The sequence below is a fragment of the Puntigrus tetrazona genome, chromosome 12 (genome assembly GCF_018831695.1).
Source record: "Puntigrus tetrazona isolate hp1 chromosome 12, ASM1883169v1, whole genome shotgun sequence".
Classification (NCBI taxonomy): Eukaryota; Metazoa; Chordata; class Actinopteri; order Cypriniformes; family Cyprinidae; genus Puntigrus; species Puntigrus tetrazona.
In genome coordinates this window covers 13381314-13405791 of record NC_056710.1, presented here as the reverse complement: position 1 = coordinate 13405791, position 24478 = coordinate 13381314, and the positions used below count along the sequence as shown (strand labels likewise).

The 24478-nt window shown below is 37.5% G+C and overlaps 2 protein-coding genes across 2 annotated transcripts; one reads left to right on the top strand and one right to left on the bottom strand.

Moving 5' to 3' along the window:
* Positions 1 to 5: 5 nt before the first annotated feature.
* dclre1a (DNA cross-link repair 1A (PSO2 homolog, S. cerevisiae)) lies at positions 6 to 7194 on the bottom strand. The gene is made up of 9 exons (XM_043254218.1): positions 6546 to 7194; positions 4783 to 6150; positions 4213 to 4346; positions 3664 to 3782; positions 3405 to 3548; positions 3136 to 3281; positions 2585 to 2739; positions 1655 to 1793; positions 6 to 516 (listed from the first exon to the last, which is right to left on the bottom strand). The coding sequence occupies exons 1-9, from the start codon at positions 6934 to 6936 to the stop codon at positions 305 to 307; spliced, it is 2808 nt and encodes a 935-aa protein (XP_043110153.1). The 5' UTR covers positions 6937 to 7194; the 3' UTR covers positions 6 to 304.
* Positions 7195 to 7404: 210 nt separating this feature from the next.
* Positions 7405 to 24148, top strand: nhlrc2 (NHL repeat containing 2). The gene is made up of 11 exons (XM_043254151.1): positions 7405 to 7577; positions 7996 to 8148; positions 11799 to 12254; positions 13403 to 13524; positions 13664 to 13793; positions 16958 to 17042; positions 17497 to 17728; positions 18919 to 19041; positions 19876 to 20085; positions 20162 to 20384; positions 22258 to 24148. Exons 1-11 carry the CDS (start codon positions 7415 to 7417, stop codon positions 22512 to 22514), a joined length of 2154 nt encoding a protein of 717 aa, XP_043110086.1. The 5' UTR covers positions 7405 to 7414; the 3' UTR covers positions 22515 to 24148.
* Positions 24149 to 24478: the final 330 nt, after the last annotated feature.

Below are 24478 nucleotides of genomic sequence, written 5' to 3'. Positions count from 1 at the left end.
AAGTGTAGAGTGGATAAAATTTATTTCCTTAAAAAACACTTAATATATAAAACCATCAGAAAATAAGAGTGCACATCTTGTCCATTCCAGCACTAGCCACCAGCAAAGAGAGCCATTCATAAAAGGCAACACTATTAACCATCACTTAAAAAGGCAGGCTGGAAGTAAGACCAATTTTTTCAAATGTGAGAAGGCAGTCCAAAACTCTCTCATTTGAAAAGGTCCACTGAGTAATACTGGTCCAAACAATGAAGGCACCGTTTGACTGTTTGGCCAAAGGTTTGACTGCGGATGTCAGTTTACTTTATTGCCTTGTTCCACCGCTTAAGTTTCTCAGGGCACATGATGTTGAGCTGAGATTTCTGGGTTCAGTCTGCCACTCACGGAAGAAGCCCTCCATGGCTTTCCTGCTCCTCCAGCTGCCCACATTCACCGTGGGGATGATCTTTCTCGGCTGCAGCCACTGCACAAAACGCTTCAGCTCAAGAAAACTGCTGTGCTCACTGTAGGGAATACCTGAAACAGATAAGTATAGAGTAGAAAAGTATCTTTGAGACGCTGGGAAAATCTATTTATTTTCCTTGTTTAAAAGAGCCACACTCTAGCCTTTTGTATAATTATATATTGTGTTTGTTTAAAGTGACAAGCACAAATTCCTATTAATTCCCATGTTGGTTGTCTCCGATTCCATTGGAGCTTGTGAAATGAGATGCGCCTACTGCTTGAGGCAGCACCTGGTTTACGCTGCAGACCGCTGATATTATGAAATTAAAACCCTGGGCTTGCAAAACCTGACATCTTGAGTTTTTCTCTGGGTCAAATCACATCTGCTGATTCTGTTAATACAGGGCTTGCTGTTCTTAGCCTGAAACGACGTTCAGCATTTCTAACAACTGCAGGAAGGGAGAAAAATCAATATAATGTAATTACATTCCACATACGAAGCCATTAGGTATAATCTTGTCAGTTAGTGGAACAGAATGACAAGGCTGTGTCGGGTCTACACTGAAAATCAGTTCAATGGAAAGCAATCCTCTTTAAGATCTTATTAAGGAAAGGATGGTGTGACAGATATCAATAAAAAAATAGCATGTTTTCTGCATTTTTGTTTTATTGGTATAGACCTACCATTAAGCAAAATGGAGAAAACCTATTAAAGCGCCGTAAAACTGTCCAAGCTAGATGCAAGCAAATGGAGCAATATGATAAGGTGTTTTTTATTTGCTTTTTCAACCATCTTATTTCCATTTTGATTTAAAAGGATGGCAAAAATACAAACTCATTTTGCTCAGGGCTCTTAAAGTCACCGGACAAAATAGAGTGTATTTTTTCCTCTTATAAAATCTAAATGCAAATACAACATTACAGAAACAACACAATTTGGTGTACATCTACTTCCCTTGATTAGGGTTTGTCTGGACCTGCAATTTAAGTTTAAAGTGAAGCGATCCAATTTTCTAAAAATATTAGAAGCAAACGTAGCCCTACATACACGCTATTGGCTGATTTTGCAGAAAACATTTCCTGTTAATGTCAGCATCCCAGACAGTCTTAGATTTGAACTATTTTAATATCTGCACTTAAAGACACGAAACAGCGAACAAAGTGAAATCATTATGTTAAATCCTTTATAAATCTATACTCGCACACATACCATATATACTGATGTTTTCTTGAGTCTGGGGCTGGATGTCTTCCACCCTTACAGTTTGGTTGAAGGTCCAGCCTGTGGGCTTAAATGCCACTAGTTGGTCATACTGCCTGGAGAACTTTTTCAAGTGTGTCCGCAGATTCTGTTAAGAAAAAAAAAAAAGTAAACATTGATAAGATACATCAAAATAGACTTATTTAAATTGTATAAATATTTCTGGTTTAGTGACTTTTTGATCAAATAAATACAGCCTTGGTGTACATGAGACTTTCAAAAGAATATCACTGACCCCAAACTTTTGAACGATAGTGTGTGTGACAAAAAGGGCAACTGAAGCCAAATGATGCTATATTGCAATCATCTTATTTCTTTCAGTTTACATAATGTCTTTTCAATGTGGCTGCATAAAAAAAATGTGGTGCAATCTACAATCAACCTTGCCCTGCAATTTTTCCTCCTTCCTGTCAGGGCTATTTAAACTCTTTTCTCATTGGGAACAACTCTAAAATTGCTTTGAATCAACATCTACATTGGCATGGGTGAGAATAGTTGCTTATAATGGTTCAGGAAACATCATATAACTAATCTTTATTATCTCCAACTGTCTCATTAGAATTTACTTTCAGTCAGACTCAATCAGTGCCACCGCTGCCAAAACTGCTGCGCTGGCATTTGGTCTCTGCAATTAGAATCTTCTTTTTTTTCTTCCCCGCATTAGCATAAATGCGCTGTCAAGGAAAATTAAAGATAACACTGAACGCTGCATGAATTTTAAACTCCAAATTGAATAAGTAAACATAGCCTCATTGTTTAGCATAATCAGCTCTTTTTATACACTTATGAACTTAAAACAGCAAAAATTGCATTCCATAATTCATAATTTACGGATGACGACAAACAAGCCGCAAAAGTTTTAAACATTGTTCAACTTACTTTGAAATTCAGCTGCATCATGGGAAGTACATGCACCTGTGCCATCTGCCAGTCTGTAGTGATGCGCTGGCCAATCTCCTCTGACTCTAGACAGCACATGGTGTTATACTTATCCTTGGACAAACACACCTTAGAGCCCAACACTTCCGATACAGCTGGAGGAACAGGTAGAATAAAGCAAAAAATGAAATTTCGGATTTGGAAAGAAGTTGCAATCCAGTGAGGCAGTCAAGAGAGATTTCACTTTAGCTAAACGGGACACTATGTAATCATAGCTTTTAAAGTAAATGAGTGCAGGACATTAATCATGAATGCATTTTTTATAAAGCGAAGCCTGTGGAAAAAGATGTGGAAAATTTCAAAGACAAGTTAGGACAGCATCTGCAAACCTCTTTTTTAAACTGTTTTATTTTATACAAGCCTCATTCATGAGTTAGTATGATGGTCACAGATAATAGAAAAGCGAACAATATCTCCTTTCAAGAAAAGATGAAGTAGCACAAGGTCTACAAGAGGTCTGGACAAAACATTGGACAACATTGCTCACTGACCTAGAAAAACCTTCTCTTTCCCAACTGCGTAAGTGCCACAAACCACAAGTGTACGAGGGTTTAGTGTGACCTGTTCAAAAGCTGTGTTTACGGCAAAGTTGATGACTTCCTGTTGAGTGGGAAATGTATACTCAGGACTGCAATACCTATTGAGAAAAAAAAGTTTTTGTTTTAAACCTCAACCCTATAACTTATTGCATTTGATGTAAACATAAGTAGGCAACACAAAAAGCAGCACCAAAAAGCAGCTTTGTTAGTAGGGAACTCACGTTGTGTCCAGATAGAGGGTCTGTATCCTGAGACCCTGCAGCTCTGGGTAGCGCTCCATGGATGGATCAGCCCGGAAATCACCTGTGTGGAGTACCGTCTGGCCATCTGGCAGAACAAAAAGTAACATGGCTGCCCCAGGACAGCTGGGGGGAAAACAGTCATGGTAATTAAGTTCTTGTCATTCTGTATGAACATAGGAACCTGTGATAACTAAATAAAAGTGGCTTTAAACTTTCATTAGTTAGAGGACACACTTACTGATTAGCATCCAGGAGAGTGACCTTCACTCCTTGCACCATACACTCTGTGTTCATTGGGAGAATGTGAACATACTGTTCACCCACCTTCAGCTTGCTCTTTACCAGGTTACCAGTAATCTGCCATGATTAACATTAGTTAGTTATGAAATACAAGATTCAGTAAATCCTCACTGACACAATCATTGTAAAAAAAGCATTTTGTAATTTTGCTTTCCACATTTGTCACCATCTTGATTTATGTAAATTTGTGATATTTCACATCAGTGTATTGTTTTATTTTTGGGTTTACCATCCCTTTAGCTTCTTGGGAGGGAACGGTGAATGTTAGAGGATTTGTATATAACTTATTCCTTGGGACCCACAGGTCTGCATATTTTGCGTGCCCACCTAATTGTCATACCTGCTTCTGATCATCAGTTCATTAGTAAAGAGCTCCATGAACTCAAAAGAGTGCGTCAAATAAGGGACACATGCAAAAAGGGAACTGTGTGTCCCGAAGAAAAATGATTTCATTATTTTTAAAGTGCAATGGGGTTGGAATACATACTTTATTACAATAGATGGGTAAAACTGAGGTTTTTTTCAAGCCGCTGTAGTGGTCAGAGTGGAAGTGAGTGAGAAAGTAGGCTGTGACACCTTCAACAACCCCATACTGAAAAGCATCCACAGCAAAACCAGTTCCTAAACGGAGAAAAAAAAAAACCCATCATATTCTCCAAAGTACATTACACCAAAACAAACTGAACAGTAATAACAGTAATTATGAGAGAATAAATACAAGCAATATATTTTTATTTTATACACTCATTGCACTAGTGTTAGTGTTAGTATAGTTTAACATATCGCTTATTCACATTCATTGGTAATTATGTTTATAGTTAATTATAGTGAATATATTACTGCATATAATCCATCTGTATAATATGTTCACCCTTCTGTTTATCATACTGATAGTATTTAAAAATCTGTAAATTAGGTCCATAGTACTGCTATCTAATATAATCTAGTAAATTAAAGTCCTGGCACAGTTATAAAGTACAAAAGTGTAAATGCTTATGCAAGCTTAACAACTGGTATTAAGTGGGTTAAAACAAAAGCATTAAAGCGGTTCACAAACCAGGAATTTTCTTGTAGAATGGACACCGCTTGGGCTCCTGGGGATCTCCATCTGTCGCTCTTCCTTTGTTCCATCTTTTCTGCCTCTCTGCCCTCCCTCCTCGCTTTCCTTCTGTCTGCGTGGGCCGAGTCGTACCATCTTCTGCAGCAGGCAAGACACTGGACACTTCAGATGGAGCTTTGCTCTTCCTACGCCGTCTACCCTGGACCTTAGCGTCTTCCCCCTGAGCTTCTGAAATCCTCGTTCTTCTAGACCCTTGCTGATTGGCCTCTCTGACCGTTGCCTTCCCTTCCTCCTCAGCCTTTTTTTCGTTCAATGACTTCAAGCCAAAAAACACCCCAATGTCTGTTTGCTTTAATCCAGAGGGACCTGCCTTAGCCTGCGTTCTCCTAGGTGCCATAGATGGTGTTTTCTGAGTTAGGGCTGTTTGGGTGGAAGACAACTCTTGGTTTATGTAACTGTTGGCATGTACAGTATTTGATATACTCTCCCGAAGACGCTCCAATACCAAACTTTGAGGCGACTGTAGCTGAGAGTTTGACTCTTCAGAATTGGTTGTGGTTTGTTTTCCTATTGATTGAGGTCCATGCTGAAATGTTTCATCAGAAACAGCTGTGCTAGTCAGGTGATCATCGAGTGCTAACGATGTCTTCAGTTTCTCACAGGTGTCTAATGACTTTTTCTCTGATCCATGTTCTATGTTTGCTGTCTCATATTGGTCCAGCATATTATAGAAGAGATCATCGTCTCCATCACTGAACAGTTTAAGAGAATCATCATCATCCTCATTTTCATCATCCTTCAGTGCAGTACTATGAATCTTTATGTTAGTTTTTTGACTTCTGTGCTCTTTATCCACATCGGGAAGTTCAGAGAGTGGGGAATAGGAGATATAATCATCATCATCATCATCATCACATTTAAAGAGCTTGGCTTTAACCTCATTAGTTTGTGTCTGAACAGCATTGTCAATACTATGTGCTTTAACTAGAACTGAAGTCTTTATTCTTGCTTCCTGTGAGGAATTCTGAGATCTTTTGATGGAAGGAGACCAACCTTTTTTTTTCTTGATATCTTCTGTATTAGGGGAACGTAAAAGTAGCAGAGCATTACTCTGGGTGGGGGTTCCCTTTAGTCCATCACACGAAGATGAACTTTGGCTGGACGAAGCAGATACATTCACAGCGCTGTCCACAGAGCTCTCCGTACCAGGTGCAAGTGCAACATCATTAACTGACTTCAAGTTAAAGTCTGAGATGGCTTGAGGCATGCAGTCATTTAGAGCTCGACTCTGAGCGAGTAGAGAGTGGCTGTATTTCTTGTAGTGATTGGGAATGGAGGACGTACAATGAAGACCATCTGGACATTCTGTAACGAGAGACATATTTTCTTAAATATTATACAGTAACATTTTTGGAAATACTCCACATTAGTGTTACTAATTATGGGCCACTTAAATCTTATAATCAATTAATTTTCTAGTTGTACATATAGTAAATGTTGAAGTAAAATACATCGCTCATAAAAAAGAAAACATTGGAGCAATAATCATGATTTTTTACATTTATTTTATTAATATTAGAACTGATTGTGTTCAATAATAACATTAATAATGCACATATGATTTAAATTTACAGTAAACAATAAAAATTCCCTCATATTTTCATTCGTGTGAGAACACTGTAATGAACTGATGAGTTTAATCTGATATATTAGACAAAATGCCTGCTGCTGATTATACATATATTTATGAAATGCATTACCTTTACAGTTGTCACCAGGGTTATCTAAGCATTCAGCAACATGCCACTGTTGAGACTGAACTACCAAGAGGGAAAATGGCATTTGGCAGACAGGACAGAACCCTCCCGGCTGAGGATCTTTATCCTGGACATCCTGAGAAAGTGTCCCATGATTCACTTCCAGGGATCCTGAGGTCACAGTGTTAATGGGAGCATTATTGCCATTTAGGTCGAAACCAGTGTGTGTTTCAGCACTGCTGACTTTTGTTTTTGCCGCTGGTGTCCCAGGATTGTTATCCTTTCTTCTCTTTATCTCATCTTCTCTTTTTATCTGTGATTTGCAGCTTCGTTTTTTACTCTTTTTAAGAGGTTTGTAATCCCAGATATCACTCTCAGAGCCGCTCTGTGACATTTGTAAACGTTAACGGATTCTAACGTTACTGGTTTGTTCTGAACGCAGCTATTTTGTAACATCACACTCATGTTCTCTTAAGACAAAAACCGCGACCAGAGTACAAACAAGACCGTGTCATTCAGAAATTCATCCCGAAAGCGAGAAGCCCTAAAACAGACCCATTCTGTAAAAGTAATTAAACAAAAACCGGTGACAATCCCATCAAGTATCTTTCATTGCGCTTACCGCCAATGTTGAAAGCGCATTTATTTTTACATTGATGTTCGCATTTTCCATAATGCAAATAGCATGGATTCCCTTTGATATAAGTCAAACTACATTTATTTATAGATTTAATACAGGCAACATTTTAATAACATCACAAATGTGTTAACCACTCACAAAACGAGTTTATTTTGTCTCGGATGAGTTTGCGATTTCTCTGTCGAAAGTGCCGAAGGGAAATGTTAGTCGCTATTCTGTTGTTGTGGGAATCATGGCGTCGTACAGCAAGCTGTCAGATCTTTTCACCATACAGAGCCAGCTAGACTATGCTTTAGAGGACGCGGCGACTCAAAAAGAGAAGGAAAATCTCGTATATCAGTATCTGCACAAAATAGACGAAAAAGACGATTTGATTATACCGGATTTTGAAGAAGGTAAGAGTCTAAATGAACTGTGTGTGACAGTATACAGTATTGGTGTCTCATGGGAGTATCTTTAAAACGTAAGACCAATCATTTTGTGGTTTAGATAAACGACTAACAATATGAAAGGTGACAAGCCAATTACAAATGGCTTCTGTCTGCTTTACTTCTTTATAATGTACTGAATCAACAGTGAGTGATACAAACTGTAGTGTTGCTTCTAGAAGATTATTCTGAAGAAAAAAAATCTGCTCAGAATTGTATCTGCCTTGCTAGTTTTTTTTAAGCACCACCACAAACAACTGCTGAATCGTTTGCCACAACATATTTCTATGTCTCAGGAGAAAATATTTTTTTTTCTTTTTCACTTAATGTCAATTTTCACAATACAAATATTATTTAAATGCTGAATTCTATTGTTATTTTGCAGGACTGGAATGGTTGAACACAGACGCCGCACTGTCACTCAGGAAAGACTTGTCTGGCAAAGTGGTGGTGCTTGACTTCTTCACCTACTGCTGCATAAACTGCATGCACCTACTTCCTGATCTACACCAGCTGGAGCAAAGTTACACCATAGAAGGTATGAGTGCCGCATTTTTAGATAGAGACTGTTTGTGCAGTGAGGAGAGTTCAAAATATATAGAACATTAGAAACACCTATCGGTCCTGATTTAGATAATGTTCTTTTTTTAAAAATAATGATTATGTTGGATATTTGCATCATTAGGTAAATAAAAGCATCTAACAATATGTGGCCTCAATCAATACTCAATCCAGATAAATGCCTCTCCTGACTGTGTTGATTAGAAAAATCCTATAGTAAATCATCCCCAGGGTTCACTGGGGCAGAAGTGAGAGCCTTTTGAGCTTAATAACTACTTCTGGTCCAGCAACATATTCTCATTATCTCTTAACTGTATTGGATAGGAGACTTTAAATATCCACGGAGACCAGGTCGAGGTCAGAGGGTTTCACATAGATGCACCATTATACTGGTCTGTGGCTTATTATAGCAGCTCTGCATCCAGCGTTATCAGCTCCAGCTGTCAGTAGCCCATCGGTGGCCACTTCTGTGGGATCATCCGGGGCAAATGGCCAGGCGGCCGTCAGCCCACTCGCTGGCATAACTCACACATACCTCATTTCTGGCACTTGTTTTGGTACATTCTGTTACCACTGTTCTGTCACAGAAGCAGAACATGCTTCCCCACGTCTCATTAATTATTAGGGTTTTGTGTTTACTATATCATAGAATAGACCTTTTATTACTATACAGAAACTTTATTTTCACTCTTGCCGTTGAAATCACATACTCCCTTGGTTCTGAGAGGTTATTATTTAAATAGAAAACTATTCAGATATGTTCTTGCGATTAGAATATGTTTATATTTTTAATTGAATTTAAAGTTTCATTTGCATTTTTTTGATGGAAATTGTATAGTTAATGCAGGTTACATAGCACTTTAGCACTATTACTACTTATTTCTTAAGATTTTCACTAGCAAAGATTAAAACATAATTCTTATAATAAAGTAATTACACAGACAGTAAAGTATTAGTGATGTCAAACAAATAATCACATCCAAAATTATTCATATACTTTTGTGTGTGTGTGTGTGTGTGTGTGTGTGTGTGTGTGTATGTATATATATATATATATATATATATATATATATATATATAATTTATTTATTTATTTTTCACAAAATATATACCTACATATACAAATACACCTTTACATATACAAAATAAATGTACACAGTACACACAAACCTTATTTTTTTCGATCTGAATAATCGTTTCACAGCACTAGTAATTCTATATTATTTTTTAACAAAAATCGTAGTTACAAAACAGCTATAGTTTAATGGGGCAAGTGACAGTCCGGACTGAGCTCACTCATATTGAAACCAAAATCCTGCATTGTAGTTAACACTCCTACTTCACTCTCATACTTCTCATTATAACTAGAAGTGCTGGTTCTACCATGTGTTTACTCCCCTGAGGCGAAATCAGCTGCGGTAACATGAGGAAAAGTACCAAAAAACATTGATCACATTTTGATTATGCCAGGTGTATTTCAAATGCATTTATAGGCATACGGGAAGCAAGCTAAAAGCATACTGAAATGGGACGCTGGTCCCCTGTGTGTGTGCTACCCGTCTCTGCTGCTGAGCCTATGAATTTTAATCTTCTGATGGACGGCTGAAACCCGGAATTTAAAAACCTCCGTCCGTCTGCTTCAATCATCAGTGGCTGTGTCGCTTACCCCAGGGACACAGAATGGAGGAATGTCACTTCCAGTGACAAGGCGGAGAAGTTCCGCTGACATTTTGGTTAAATTAGACAAAGTCAAGCGGAGTGAAGGCAGAATGTAACTCAGTGCAGGAGACTGGAACAAACAGAGAAACGCAGCATATTGGTTATAATGGGATGCCTGGGGGCTGCATGAGCTCTCAATCAAGACCCCCATGTTTTCCTTGATTGGTTTTGACATTCTGCATGCAGTAGCCCATGTTAGGATGTGTACCTCTGGGGTCCTCATATTTCTATTTCTTTGAAGGGGCCTGAATTTTTTTAATATTTATCATTTTAGCAAGGATTCTTACATGAAAACTTGCATGTTTTTACACCCGCCATGCCCTTAAGGCCCATTTACAAGAAAAATAACTATAAATATAACTAAATTTGCATCCACACAAATGTGACGTGATGTTCTGTTTATTGTAAGCATTTGCTGCAGCGGTTATCGTTTGCTTTAAAACGATGGAGAGCTTTATGTCGGGAGAATTCTTCTTAGTCTGTCAAGTAATTTTATCAATCATCAGCTAGAAAAAATTCTTAAAGTGAATCCAACCATATTGTTCTTCTTTTTCTGGGCTACCATATTCTTATAGAAACATAATTTATTCTGGAGTGAACAGCCTTTATACAGCAATCAAATTTATTTTTTTATTTTTTTATTCTGATAAGCAATGGGTCACAAGACTTTGTTCCTTAAAGTTGTGTTACACTGCCCACATTAAATCCAATAGGTCTAAAAACCCACATAACTGTATATTAAACATGTCATAGATTGCTCATTTTATGCCGTATTGTTCATCATTACCTTTTTCATTGTGGACAGACAATCTTGTCAGTGAAAATGTATCCGGTTCCATCTATTAGGACACAATGTTGATCAGTATTTTTTTGTTACTTTACCTTTTAAGACCTCTATGTAAATGACCTGTGAATGGCTAAACTCTTTGCATATCAGTAACTGAACCCCTCCTGAATGATTTTGTCAATGTTAGTATAATGGTTTCTGTTTAGTTTCCCTTGGATGTTGGAGTTTCACAGAGTGATTGTTACAGTATGTCTAGTACATTGAGGTCTTTTATAGCAAGTAAATTGCTGTTTTTCATGTCCTCTTTACAGACATTTTTGTTCCTGATAGACTTTGTTGTTCTTTTATTGAACGTTTTTAAAAAGAAAGGAACTGTGACTCACGATGAGTACTGTTGAAAACATTCAAAGCGCTGACACGGGGACAAAAGATGGTTCTTTGGGACTTTCAGTATTCAAGGATTTGGATGAAACATTTCAGAATCCTACACCTACGCAACATACTTCCACGCATTGTTAGAGAAGATAAGAATGAACAGCTTTGTGTAACCTGAATAGATTTTCTTTGAGCGAGCAAATAAAAAGTGTCCACGAAAAACTTAATTAGGCAAAAAATAAATTTAAATAATTAAATTAAAGCCACTTTCCTTTCATCATTCCCTTCCGATTTAGGTTAAGACCTTGATAGATTAAACATGTATTATTTCATAACCGATCTTTATAAAGGACCTTTTAGAATAATTTTGAAACCTAAATATACCTCAGGGCATTTTAATAAAAGTTCTACTAAAGTTTTAGTAGATAAAGACTTTTTGTAGATAAAAATATATAGAACTATTTTCATCCCCGATTACAGATGGTGTTCAAAGACAATGTCAAGTGTCAGTTGATAAAAGTCCTTTTATTTGTTTTTATTTTAATTTCATAATTTAAGCTATAATTGGTCTTTCTGGTAGTCTTAGAAGTCTAAAACAAGATAAGATTATTTTAAGATTGTCGAAGCCAGGTGGTCGTGTACGTGCGACAAACAAGCACAAGCCTGTTTTTCCGGCCCTATACCTTCTCTTCAGTGTCAGTCCCTCTATATATCTTACATTTCTCTTTTTTTGTTCATCTCTGCAGATGGTCTGGTTGTCGTAGGTGTGCACTCGGCTAAATTTCCCAATGAGAAAGTCCTACAGAACGTACGCAGTGCGGTGCTGAGATACGACATCACCCATCCCGTGGTGAACGACAGCGATGCACGTCTGTGGCAGGAGCTGGAGGTGTCATGCTGGCCCACCCTAGTGGTGCTGGGACCCAGGGGAAATCTGCTTTTCTCCCTCGTGGGTGAAGGCCATCGAGAACAGCTCTTTCTTTTCACTGCGGCCTCCCTGAAGCACTATAAACAACAAGGGCTGCTCAAGGACCATGATGTGGGGATCAAACTATATAGAGACTCCCTGCCTCCCTCCATCCTCTCTTTCCCTGGGAAAATAGCCATGGACCCCAGCAGCAAGCGGTTAGCTATTGCCGACACAGGACACCACAGGGTACTGGTGGTCTCCAATACTGGGCAGCTGCTGCACACAGTAGGGGGTAAGAGCAGTTAATACACACTTTTTAGAGGTGGCAAATTTAGGGAACTCTGAATTTTGCTATTGTTTACTTTTTTATAGTAAAAAGGAGACTTGATTTTCATATGCTGCATAGCCGCATTAGAAAATCAGCATTTTAATTTCTGATTTTTCTATATTTATTTTTTTTATTCTTTATATAATTTGGCATATATTGAATGTCCTGGTCCGTAATAAAATCCTTAAGTAACAAAAACCATTGCAATATGTTTTTACAGCTCCTCTTTCTTGAGCTCTGTCAAAAACAGATCGATTTTGGCCTGTCTAATTAATATTCATGAGCTTCTTTTCTGATTGGCTTGTTTTTTCTGAGTGACACACAACCAATCAAGTTATGTCACAGAGCTAGCTAGATGCAAAACAAAGAGAACAAAGAGGCCCATTCAAAACAACAGCTTCGGCTACATAATCAACGTAATACAGCCTCAAATTAGAAATATGATCACATAACCCATGCCACCGGCAGACAAAAAAACGGCAACAGCTGTGGTTAAACGTGATAAAATGAGCGGACTGGACCGAAACAATCACCAAAATTGCTCGAGTTTGCACACTTCTTATCAGACAAGATTCAATAAAGTATTGTCTTTTGTTGTTATGGATGCGTCTAAAGTTTTATTGCCTCTCATTTGTATGTCGTTTATGAAATAATGTGTGCAAACCGACGATTCATATATAATCATGTGTAATAGTACATGCATTGTTGTGATTAACTGTAGCTGGAATAATAACATAGCTTTAAAAATTGTTGCCTGCTAAAAATGAAATTTATACATCATCATCGTGACTAGATAGACACAGTTGAGTTTGTCTTTAGATGTGATTCACCTAATAGTAACAATCCTGTCAGATCTTAAAATAAAAACTATGCAAGTACATTTCTTTGCTGTGAAAAAAGCATGTTCTGTGTAGCTGTTTTGGTGTTAAAACCTGAAATAAGCAGCAAATTGCACCCGTCCTTGAAATGTTCCCTTAAACGATGGTTCCAAAAAATTAGGGTTGCCAACTGCCCCATATTTTAAGTATAGAAATGCTTCTAATTTTCTTTTTGGTGAATGTTTTGAGGCTATTTTAGTCTACTTTTAGACAAGTTTATCTTTGCCTTCATAGGTCCCTCAAGTGGGAGACGAGATGGAAATTTCTCTGAGGCGCAGTTCAACTCCCCACAAGGGGTGTTCATAAAGGGAGACACAGTCTACGTGGCTGACACTGAGAACCACCTTGTTAGAAAGGTAAATCAGCAGAATCAGGTCAAGCTTGTTCTCCTGCTGGCAACTCTAACCCAAATTCACTCTGATTGGTGCTTGAAAAACCGCTTGTGTCTGTCCTCAATAGAATTCCATGTTTTTTTTTTTTTTTATTCTTCTCAAGATCAACCTTTCAGAAGAAAAAGTCTCGACCTTAGCTGGCATTGGCGTTCAAGGCACAGATAAAGAAGGTGGAGCTCTGGGACCACAACAGCCAATCAGCTCTCCCTGGGATGTTGCTCTTGGCAACACAGGTACTTTTACTGGTCATCCTCCTCCAATATACCCTGCTCCTTCCTTTAGAATTACAGTCACTCTGTCTCTTTTTTTTTTCTTTTTCTTTTTTTTTTTACCTTGCTCATAAAATTTAATATCTTGTGAATCTGCGCTTCATTATTCTGCCGGGAGCGTTTTATACATCCCTTTTTCTGCCTCTCACATCTTCTCTCTATCTGTCTTGTCCATCTTGGAATCTTTAATCAGGTTGTTTTCAGAAGTCTTCGCTTTGTAGATACCACACTCGCCTTTGATTTTCACAAGTGTGTACGGTGAGGGGTGCAAAAAAGATCTTTGTTCTGCTAAAATGGCCTCTTGTTGTTTGGAAGCAGCCCTGGAGTAAATTGCACGGTTTGTCAGTTGCTAACCAGAGACACAGAGCTGAATGTTGTGGTGTTGCCTGAGTTAAACCCACAACACCAAAGAAAAAGAAGGTGATATGATCAGAAAGCACTCATGTGGCTGTGGTTTCTGATAAACGGTGGCTCTAATAAACTGTGTTTTGTCAAAGATTGCCTCTTTTTGTTTCACAGTAATATCTTTATACACAGCAGCCCCGGACAAGATGTCCCACAGGTCTAAGAAAATTTAATTTAACATGCTTCTAAGACATAATTAAAATTCCTTCTTTATATTTTAAGGGATTATTAAATCAGTCCGCATTATTCAGTCACATCGTTGCATTAAACAGCTGAAGAAATTGATGTGGCCAGCATTAGTCGAGAGAGGGACGTTTAAAGTGGTCTGTGTGGTGTGCGTCTGATTTAGGCAGCGTGTGTTTGGAGCACATTCATTGATGGACCCCGCTGTGCATTAGGTCTGTTCCCTGAACAGTCGGTTGCTTTCTTGCAGGTTATCCTGCTAAGAAAATGAGATATAGCTGTTTCCTGTTCCTTTATGCATCTGCTGTTGTCCCTGGTGCCATTTTATTTTTCTTATACCATTTAATTTCCCTTCTTCCATGCTTTTATTTTTATTCCTCATTTAATGCAGATTTTAACAGTCGTACTGGATGTTTAAATTAAAGTGGTCATAAAATCAGAAGTTTCTTTTCTGGAATAAAAGCTTCCTCCAGTTCAAAAGACCATTTATTAACTCAGCCACAGAAGCTGCTCGTTCCAGATCGTTTGATTTCTGAAGTCAGAAAGTTGAATTAATTAACATAAGCTCATCTACTTACACATTAACAATGCCTGTTCTATGCTCAGAAATTATAAAAAAAAAAAATATGTAGGTTAGGATGTACACTCCAGTAGATAAATTTTATTGCTATTTTTGCAAGAATTGTTGTATACTTTTTATTACTTTCATTTATTATACATTTATTATATTATTTATTATTATTATACTATCTTATTTATAAGAATTGTTTTATGCTATTTTTGCAGAATTGTTATATATATATATATATATATATATATATATATATATATATATATATATTTTTTTTTTTTTTTTTTATTATTAAACAGTGTTTTAGTAGAACTGTTCAACAGTGGTTATATGTTGTAATCTGGAGCTCTTTACTTACACATTATTATAATGTTAATGTTACAAATAACCATGAAAAACTATTAAATTCAGTTTTTGTTTATTTTATATAATTACACACATTCACTGTTTGTACTTCAGGTTAAGTAAAATATAAATATATATGCAAATACAGGGCATATACTTATATATTTATAATATATTTAGCATAAATGTGTCGTTCCACGGTTAAAGCACTGAGACACACAAGATCTTTCATAGCTTTATGTTAATTTCTATATATGTGTGTGTGTGTGTGTGCAGTTTGTTTTTAAGAGAACTGGATGCTCACAAAGAAAAAGCTAGAAACGACATGGTTCTTTAAAAAAAAAATTCTGTATAGGACAAATCAGTACCTACTATAATATTTGCATTTTCCAGTTCATCATTCATAATATTTCCTTAACTGTCTGTCTGGTTTGTATTTCCCTTTTTTCACTCATTTTCCTCCTTGAAGTTTCATTGTAATGTGGAAATCCTGCAGCATGTCTTTGTCATTCATCAGATTTCATCTACTTTGGCTCGTTAGCCGTTCATCCATCTCAGATCCCTTTGAAAACCTGCGTGAGGAGAATTCTGCTTCTTTCCTTTCCATCTCAATCTTTTCTCCCTCTCTTTTCCTCATTCTTTCTTTCCCTCTGTCTCGCTCTTTCACGAATGCAAGTAGTTAGGCTCCAGCCCAGCAATGAAATTGTCTCTGATAAGCACAGTACCATTAGAGGTCTATTGTTAGACACGAGTACAAAGTACCTCATTTCTGATTCCTCAAAGAGAAATCACAGCGCAATGGTCTCAAGTATTAGTTCCCCTACAAACTATACTTAAACTGATTTCTAAAGTAAATTCAGGTCAATTTGTGCTGGACACCATAGCATTTCAGTACTTTGTCATTTGCCACATTTCACTAATGGAATGCATCAATATGGTTTCTTGTTTGTTTGGCTTTTTTCCCCCCACAAAGGGTCAGTAAAAAAAGGCAAATCTAAGCCATTGGTAAACATTAGAAAGTCAAACTAAATATTATAAAATACATTTAAGGAAAAAAAATCACCTTTATGTTTAAAAATCACATTTATGTTATTACATACTTATAAAATATTATAAACAACATACAAAATAAAATAACACATGTATTACAGAATATTTAGATTAATTCATTAATTAGTCCCGTAATCAATTTCAGGCTTCTTTTTAGGGTGAAATTGTGAGGTAAAAATTAAAAAAGCCTTGGTCATGTTAGGATCATTGCTGTCAGAGAACCATTGTTATTCATTAAAAATATTTTTATTTGTGTTCCGAAGATGAACGAAGGTCTTAAGTAATTATTGACAGCATTTTCATTTTTAGGTAACCTATCCCTTTGCGTCAGCTCAAGATCATCAGATGCCATATGCTACTTTATATAAGCGGTCTCATTCACAATGCATGCATTGATGAGATCTAGGGAAGTGATCGTTATGCAGCCTAAAAGAATAAAATGTGATATGAAGGTTATGCAAGTTTACTCATTTTGTGTGTACTTGACTGTAATTTTAGCAAGACAATCAACATCGATATATTGTAAACACATGAGCTGTTTAGTATTTGCTAACGTGTGTTTGTGTTTATGCAGGTGGTGATATATTGTGGATAGCCATGGCAGGAACGCATCAGATCTGGGCTCTCTTCCTGGAGGACGGGAAGCTTCCCAAAGGGAGGTGAGCTCTTCACCCTGTGTTCTCCTCATGTTAGTTCTTTACAGTCATGGCAGCGCTCAGATAAAGAGGCCACGGGACTGCCCAAGTGATGTCATTTTCTGGGAAGCCACACGGTTCAACGTTGGAGGAAATCATTCTGATCGTCCTGATACAAAATGAACTTTTGGTGCGCTGTTCGCAAATGTAATATTTCTCTTGATGTTTTTAGAGCCATAGCAAGCTCTTACAACAGCTTTAAAGTCTCAGATAAAGAACATGCGGGGGGTAATACTTTATTAAATATAATAATCTCAAGACTTTTTTTTTTTTGCTCTTACATGCTATTAGATCCTAATTGCAGTTATTTTGTCACAATTCCGGCTTTTGTTTTCGAGTCAGACAAATTAAGAGCAGTAACTGTTCCATATAATCATTCTAATCAGACTTAACCATCTTTATCTAATGCCTTTTCCAGCGACAGCAAAAAAGGAACATGCGTGCGCTTTGCAGGCAGTGGGAATGAGGAGAACAGAAATAATGCGTACCCTCATAAAGCGGGCCTGGCCCAGCCGTCAGGCCTGGCTCTTGCCCCGACTGAGCCCTGGGAGTGTCTCTTTATCGCTGACAGTGAGAGCAGCACCATTCGTAGCCTTTCGCTGAAGGATGGCGCAGTCAAACATGTGGTGGGGGGAGAGAGAGACCCTCTGGTAAGCCCTGTCATGTTTACAGGTCTGAACAGTTTTACACAGACGGGGGCCTGCAGAGTTTAGCTGCAACCCTAACACACTTAAACACACCTGGAAACAAATGAGACCGGAAGCAAGACACATATCATTTGCAAATAGCCACGCCCATTTTTACATGAAGGATACTTCCAGACAGGTGTGTTTGAGGCAAGTTGGAGCTAAACTCTGCAGGATACTGGCCCTCCAGGACAGAGCCTGTTGACCCCTGGTTTAACATTTTTAAGAGCAGTGTTTCTCAACCCTTTATTTGTTTAATGCACCCCTATAATACTTTATTATAAAGTAGCTTTAGTAATATTGATGCCAGATGATATCTAGTGTAATAAATATTATTAGAGTATTGTTAACTATTACAGTATTTATTAAGCCTTTAATTTTAGGTTTTTATAAAAAAAAAATTAATTTTAGTTTTCGGACGCAAGGAAAGAAGTTTAAAGGTGTTAAAATTCTCTTCTTGTGATAACTTTGCTCTTTCGTCTAAAAGACTTTTATTTCTTCTGATCGGTATCAGATCATTTCTCTCCCTACCGAGCACTTTGTCTTCCCTGCCCATGCTTTTATAAGGGAAGGAGTGTGTTGTTGCCCAGTTCACGTAAGGAAAAACACAACACATGAAGAGATTTGAATTTTTATGGGGTCATAAATTATCACAGTTGATTACATGCCACATTTGCATGCGGCATTGCAACTTTTTTTTACAAGTTTGTTTGGCACTACAAGACCCCAAAGCAGACTGTAATACAAGGAGACATTTAATAAATGAAGCCGTGGAGCAATTTTTATCTCTTAATGAACCTAGGCGATTTGAATGAGAAACTATTTTTCTCCATTCCTTGGAGCAGTCGAGACATTTTTCAGATCTGCTAGATTTCCTTTGAGTAGACTGTTTTCTTCTGGCAGAGAATGAGAATGGATTGGGTTTCGCCATATTTGGTCACTGGGATTAATGAGCTTTTTTTTCTTCCCTTGTGATGTTCAGTGACTTATTTTGTACATTGGACCACCGCAGCGCCGTGATTGAGTAAATAAACAGAAAAGGCTCATTTATATATTCTCAAAACTGCACCAAAGCGTGACGTTGTTCGCATGGGTAAGTGGTCTAGAAATCATGCATAGCCTTTAAAGATTATGTTTTCTCTTTGCTTGAGCAGAATCTGTTCGCTTTTGGAGACGTTGATGGTAAAGGCATAGATGCAAAACTGCAGCATCCATTGGGAGTGTCCTGGGAAGAGGGCAACAGTCTTCTCTATGTAGCCGATTCGTACAATCACAAGGTCAGTCTTTCTGCACCCGACACAAACAGTGCATTGAATGACTTTTATTTTAAAGCTAAAATACATTCGAAAAAAATAAAAAACTTGCACATTTGCAAATACATTTTTGAAATAAGTTTTCAATGCTATTTTATATGGGTAGTTCACACATCAATGTCACATTTAAAAAAAACACTAACTTTAAAGATAAACCTCTTTCATCCTATTTGTAACTATTTGTGCTATCTCACACCATAGGGCAGAGTCTAGTTTTAATCTGTGTATATATATAAAGAAATTTAATATTTACATAATTAGTGATTTCTATTTATTTATAGGTTATGGTCTTAAGGATTTATTTGCAAATGTTAATTAAATTGTGGCCCCATTATATATAACTTATAACTGAAGCAACATTAAAAAATGGATTAGATAAAACTGGACTAACATAATTTAGAAATTTTAATTTAAAGGGTAGTTTGCGTGCTCTGGTGTAAATAAACCAATGGAAACAGACCTAATTGTGTACTGGACCGAACCGTCCTGCTCAGTGGTCGTGTCAGGAGTCGTCTGGATCACTTGTGGATTATTGTGATATTTTTAATCAGCTGTTTGAACTCTCATTCTGACAGCACCCATTCCCTGCAACAACAAAAAAACCTTCCTTTGTTGGGAAAGTGGTAAAATGCTGAATTTCTCAAAATTTGTTTTGAAAATGAACAAGCTCTACATCTTGGATGGCCTTGGGGGTGAATTTCCTTTAACCACAAAAAAGTGTTGCAAGTTTTTGAATGGGCAAGCACTACCTATGGTCAGTGACTCCATGGTCATGAAAGAGCTTCTTCTCTGTTGCAGATCAAAGTGGTAGATCCGAAAACTAAGCAGTGCAGGGTGCTTGCAGGCACAGGGAATGCTGGGAACGGACTTGGCCCGAGCTTTCTGGAGTACAGCTTCAACGAACCTGGAGGCTTGTGTCTGGGTGAAGGAGGAAAGCTGCTGTATGTGGCGGACACCAACAACCACTGCATCAAAGTCCTGGACCTGGAGACCAAAACTGTCTCTTTGGTGAGTTTCCTCTTTGTCATTGGTCAGATTTCATTCTTAACGATTGGCTTATTGTTTTCTCTACATTTTGCACCAGTTTCCGATTGTAGTTCCGCACGAGGTTGATGCTGTCAAAACCACAAGCAGCACACCTGCAGTCAGAAAGCTTCCCAAGCTTCCCAAATCAGCCCCTGTCCTTACGATGCCATCAATCGCAGTTTCTTCAGGACAGTCAGTGACTCTTTTGCTGAAATTGGCACTTCCGCCTGGGACCAAGCTCACCGAAGAAGCCCCTAGTTTCTGGAGCTTATCTGCAGAAGGTACGAAATCTAATGTATCCAATGAGAGCATCTTCACTAGCTCTCAGTAGCAATTATGTAAAACGTCTTTATTTATATGCAGTTTGTACGCTGTTCCTCTGGGGCTCCTCCGTGGGGTGAACTATAGTTTTCAGTTTGCTGGATTGCTGTGTTCACACATTTTCAGCAGGCTTCAGGGACCAGCTGGCCATACTGGGAGATGATCCAAGGATAAATAAACAATTCCTCTATGCATCCCAACACACGGTCAACCCTTCATTCTATCTTGCCCTTCCTATCTCTCTCTCTCTTTTTTTAGCATCATCATTTCTGCCTCACCCTTTATCCGTCTGCTGCAACATTTGTCTTTCCTGTTGTCTTTTCTCTCAGTTCTTCTGCACAAAAACTTCACCCCAAAAAGCACGTCTTCCATGATTGATAATCAGCCCAGTCACCAGAGACGACTTCAGCTCATCACACTGATTGTTTGTCTACTCTCTGCACCAGAACATTTTACCATCCAATAAACAAGCACCTAATTAGTTTACAAAATTGGTCGTAGTTGAAGTGACAAAAAGTCCCGGGGGGCTACTCTGCATAATTAGAACAAAGACACCCATTAGGGCCAGAAAAGCCTGACTGGCTGTGGGCGTTAAATTCTCTGAAACGGCAACTAGTAGTTCTGACTTTGATTGATTGACTGTAATAATGCACCAAATTACAGTGAGTGTTTGTTTGTGGGTGGCTTCGCATGTGTAGTAGTTACTAGTATAAATGTTCTGTGTGTTATATGTAAATACAAATGTGAGATTAAATTCCTGTGTTTTGACCCCCTGGAAAATGATCATTATGTAAATGGTTATATCAGCAGGGTCAGAAATTAATGGAGACTGTGGGAAAGTTTTGATTTATTGTTTTGTTTTTTTGTTCAGGGAGAATGCATTACGTTAATCAAAAGAGATGTCTATTGTTACAAAAGATTTATATTTATTATTTATATGCATTGAATTTTGAGAGATCATGATGAATGTATTGTGAATTAAATATATTCTAAAATATAGTAAAATAGAAACCCCTTAATTTTTGTAATATTACTGTATTATTATTGTAATCATTTTTGCAATTTAAATATAATGTACTTTATATTATTAAAAATGTAGGCATACTTATGTAGTTCCGTAAACAGATTTTATCTAACGAGAATAGCCATTTGCATAATTCTTTGTGTGTGTGTGTGATATATTTATAAAAATGATGCATGAATTTATTAACCTGTATTCCAATTTGCACACTTAATCAACATTTAAATACTAATGTTGTATGATTAGATAAAAAAAATCAAACATGAAATACAGTTTGAATGTTGAATGTCAAAAGATAAATCGGCAGATATAATGGAAAAAATAGGGCAAACATGCCCTCATAAAGATATATGTTGACAGTTTATGGTTTGTGTTCTGTGCTAATGTTTTACGTAGGTCAGCCCTGTAGATCTTTGCTCACGTCCTCTCTGGTTCGGTCTCACTGGGGATCTTTTGATTGGACACTGTCCTAATTCTATCTGGCACATGTCTTAGTAGCCTGCCCTTGATTCAAGGCCAGTGACACACCTGGTGCACACTGCATTGCAGAACCAATAAGCAAGGATGTTTCCTTTCACCGCTAAAGCACGTGATTCCATACTGAAATTGTATTTGTCTGCATACTGAAAGTCCCCCATCAACTGCCAGAGAAATGTTTCATTGTGTTGGCAGAGATATATATGTTGTTTTACACCCAAACAAATGGTGCTTCAGGAACCAGTGCCTTCCAAACAAACATCAGCCAGAAATATCAAACGTTATAGGAATCGTCCAATCGACCGCACACTAATCCGTGTTGTTTTTCTCGGCAGGTAATGAGTGGTTACTGGAAGAGCGAGCTGTGACGGGGAGCATCAGTGATCTCTCTGAACCGGTCTCGATCGTCTCATCCATCCCAGCGGCCCCTGTGGCCCGAAACCCCACACTGACGCTCGACGCCTGGGTCTACTGCTGCCTTTCTGAGGGCGGGGCTTGTATGATGAAGGCAGTGTCCTTTAAACAGCCTTTTCTGATTGGCTCTACATCTCCGGAAGGTTCTGTTGCCGTGACGCTGGAGCATGCCTTTTAAAATAAGCGTCCACCCAAAGGATCTTGGAGCACATCTAAAGGGATACTTTACCAAAAAATTTAATTCTGTCCCCGTTTACTCATCCTAAAATGTTGTTCCAAAACTGTCTGAATTTCTTCAGTGAAGCACAAAAGAATGTTTTGAAGAACGCTGACAATTTTTTTCCTTATAATTCTGCAAAAAAGAGTTAAGCTAAACTTCATCTGTTACAAGTATATATATCTCACAAATTGCTGTTTTCTCACTATTCTGGGGGGTAACGTCAGGACTGTGAGAAAAGTTTCAATTGTGAGATACAACCTTAGTTGCGGTGGGGAGAAAAAGGTCAAAAAACGGTGGAAAAAAATTATCTGTTTATTTTTGTATCCTGCCAGTGAAAACAAGTCAATTTTTGACCCCGCTGACTTTCATTATATGGACAAAAATAGATTTTTCCTTCCATAGAAGAAAAACAGAACGACGTGAGGATGAGCAAATGATTTTTTAGATGAATATCCTATTAACATTCAAATCACATCCTGCGGTTAACACATACTGTAGTAATCAGACACTTCACATGCTCGTCATCAGGCTAATCAGACAGATTGCAAATACTAATTGTAGAGTCAGGATCTGACTGTTAAATCTTGACAAATATTGAACAAAGTGCCTCATTCTCATCAGCAATATTTTTTTGTGGTTCTGCTAGGGGTGTTTCACATGATTAAGCTTGTGTAATGCCTTTGTCAAATAGCCTGGTATCATTATCAGCCATCTTCATTCAGTCACTCACATGCTCTCGCACAATAATATTTGAAAAAAAATGCAGTGTAGTGTAAAATGTAGCCAGTGTCAGCTGTTCTGACAGCCGTTTATGGTTGGCTTGGCTCATATTATTATTATTTCCCGCACTGCATTTTTTTCTCCTAACTATATGATACCGTAAGTCAGTCTTGTAAATGTGCAGTCAGACTTAATGTTATTTAATTGGAATTATTTATTATTGTTTACCAGGCTTGAGTGCCTTTTCAATGAGCAATACACTTTGTATGAATGAACTATGTGTTGGAAATCAAGCGGCGACATTAATTTCAGTGTTCAGCCTCGAACGGAATGGAATCATGGGCCATTTACATCTACATATTAATGCTTTCTGAAAGAACAGCCTCTCGGTGCTGTTAAACATTAACAATGGAGCTACAATGTATTCCTGATACATGATAGATCATGCGCTTGCAAATCATGCCCAGTGTGAATCAGACACTGTAGAAATTTCCTCTAAAATGGTTTTCGCTTGCTATTCCTGTCGCAGTTCTAGCCTGTAAACTATTTAATAAAAACAAAATTTATCTCTCACTCTTTTGAGGGCAGCTCTTTTATACAGCCTCCAAATTCTGCACTTTAACAGATTAATTTGGATGCAGTGGACTAATAAAGTTTATTTTCCCAGCATTTGTGTGTTCAGCATTTTCATATCCTCTTCACTACACACAAGGACCAGTGCATTCATTGTAAATGACAAAAGACCATCTGTTCCAGCAGAGATGCTTCATGGTGAGTTTTCTGTGGTCATTTTTTTTTAATTGACTTTTTTTTTTGAGGTTTGTAAATTAAAATTAAATCATAATAAAAATAAAGCAGGTATTATGCACCAACAAAGTGTTTCACATTTTTTATTTAGCTCAGTTTCTCAATATACCATTGATTAATGGATCAGTGGTTTAATTCATGTTTGTCATAATACATTTACTCAATGTTGTTCATATAACTTTGAGAATGTATATGTAAATTATATAAACTGGTTAATAAATGGTGTAAGATTGTTGTATATTTTTGGTTAATGACACCATGACAATGATTTGACCAAAATGCAGAATTACTACAAATTTATTTTTATAATTTTTTTTATATTTTATTCATGTAATGAATTTTCAGCAGACATCAGTCTTCAATGTCATGATCCTTCAGAAATCATTCAGATATGC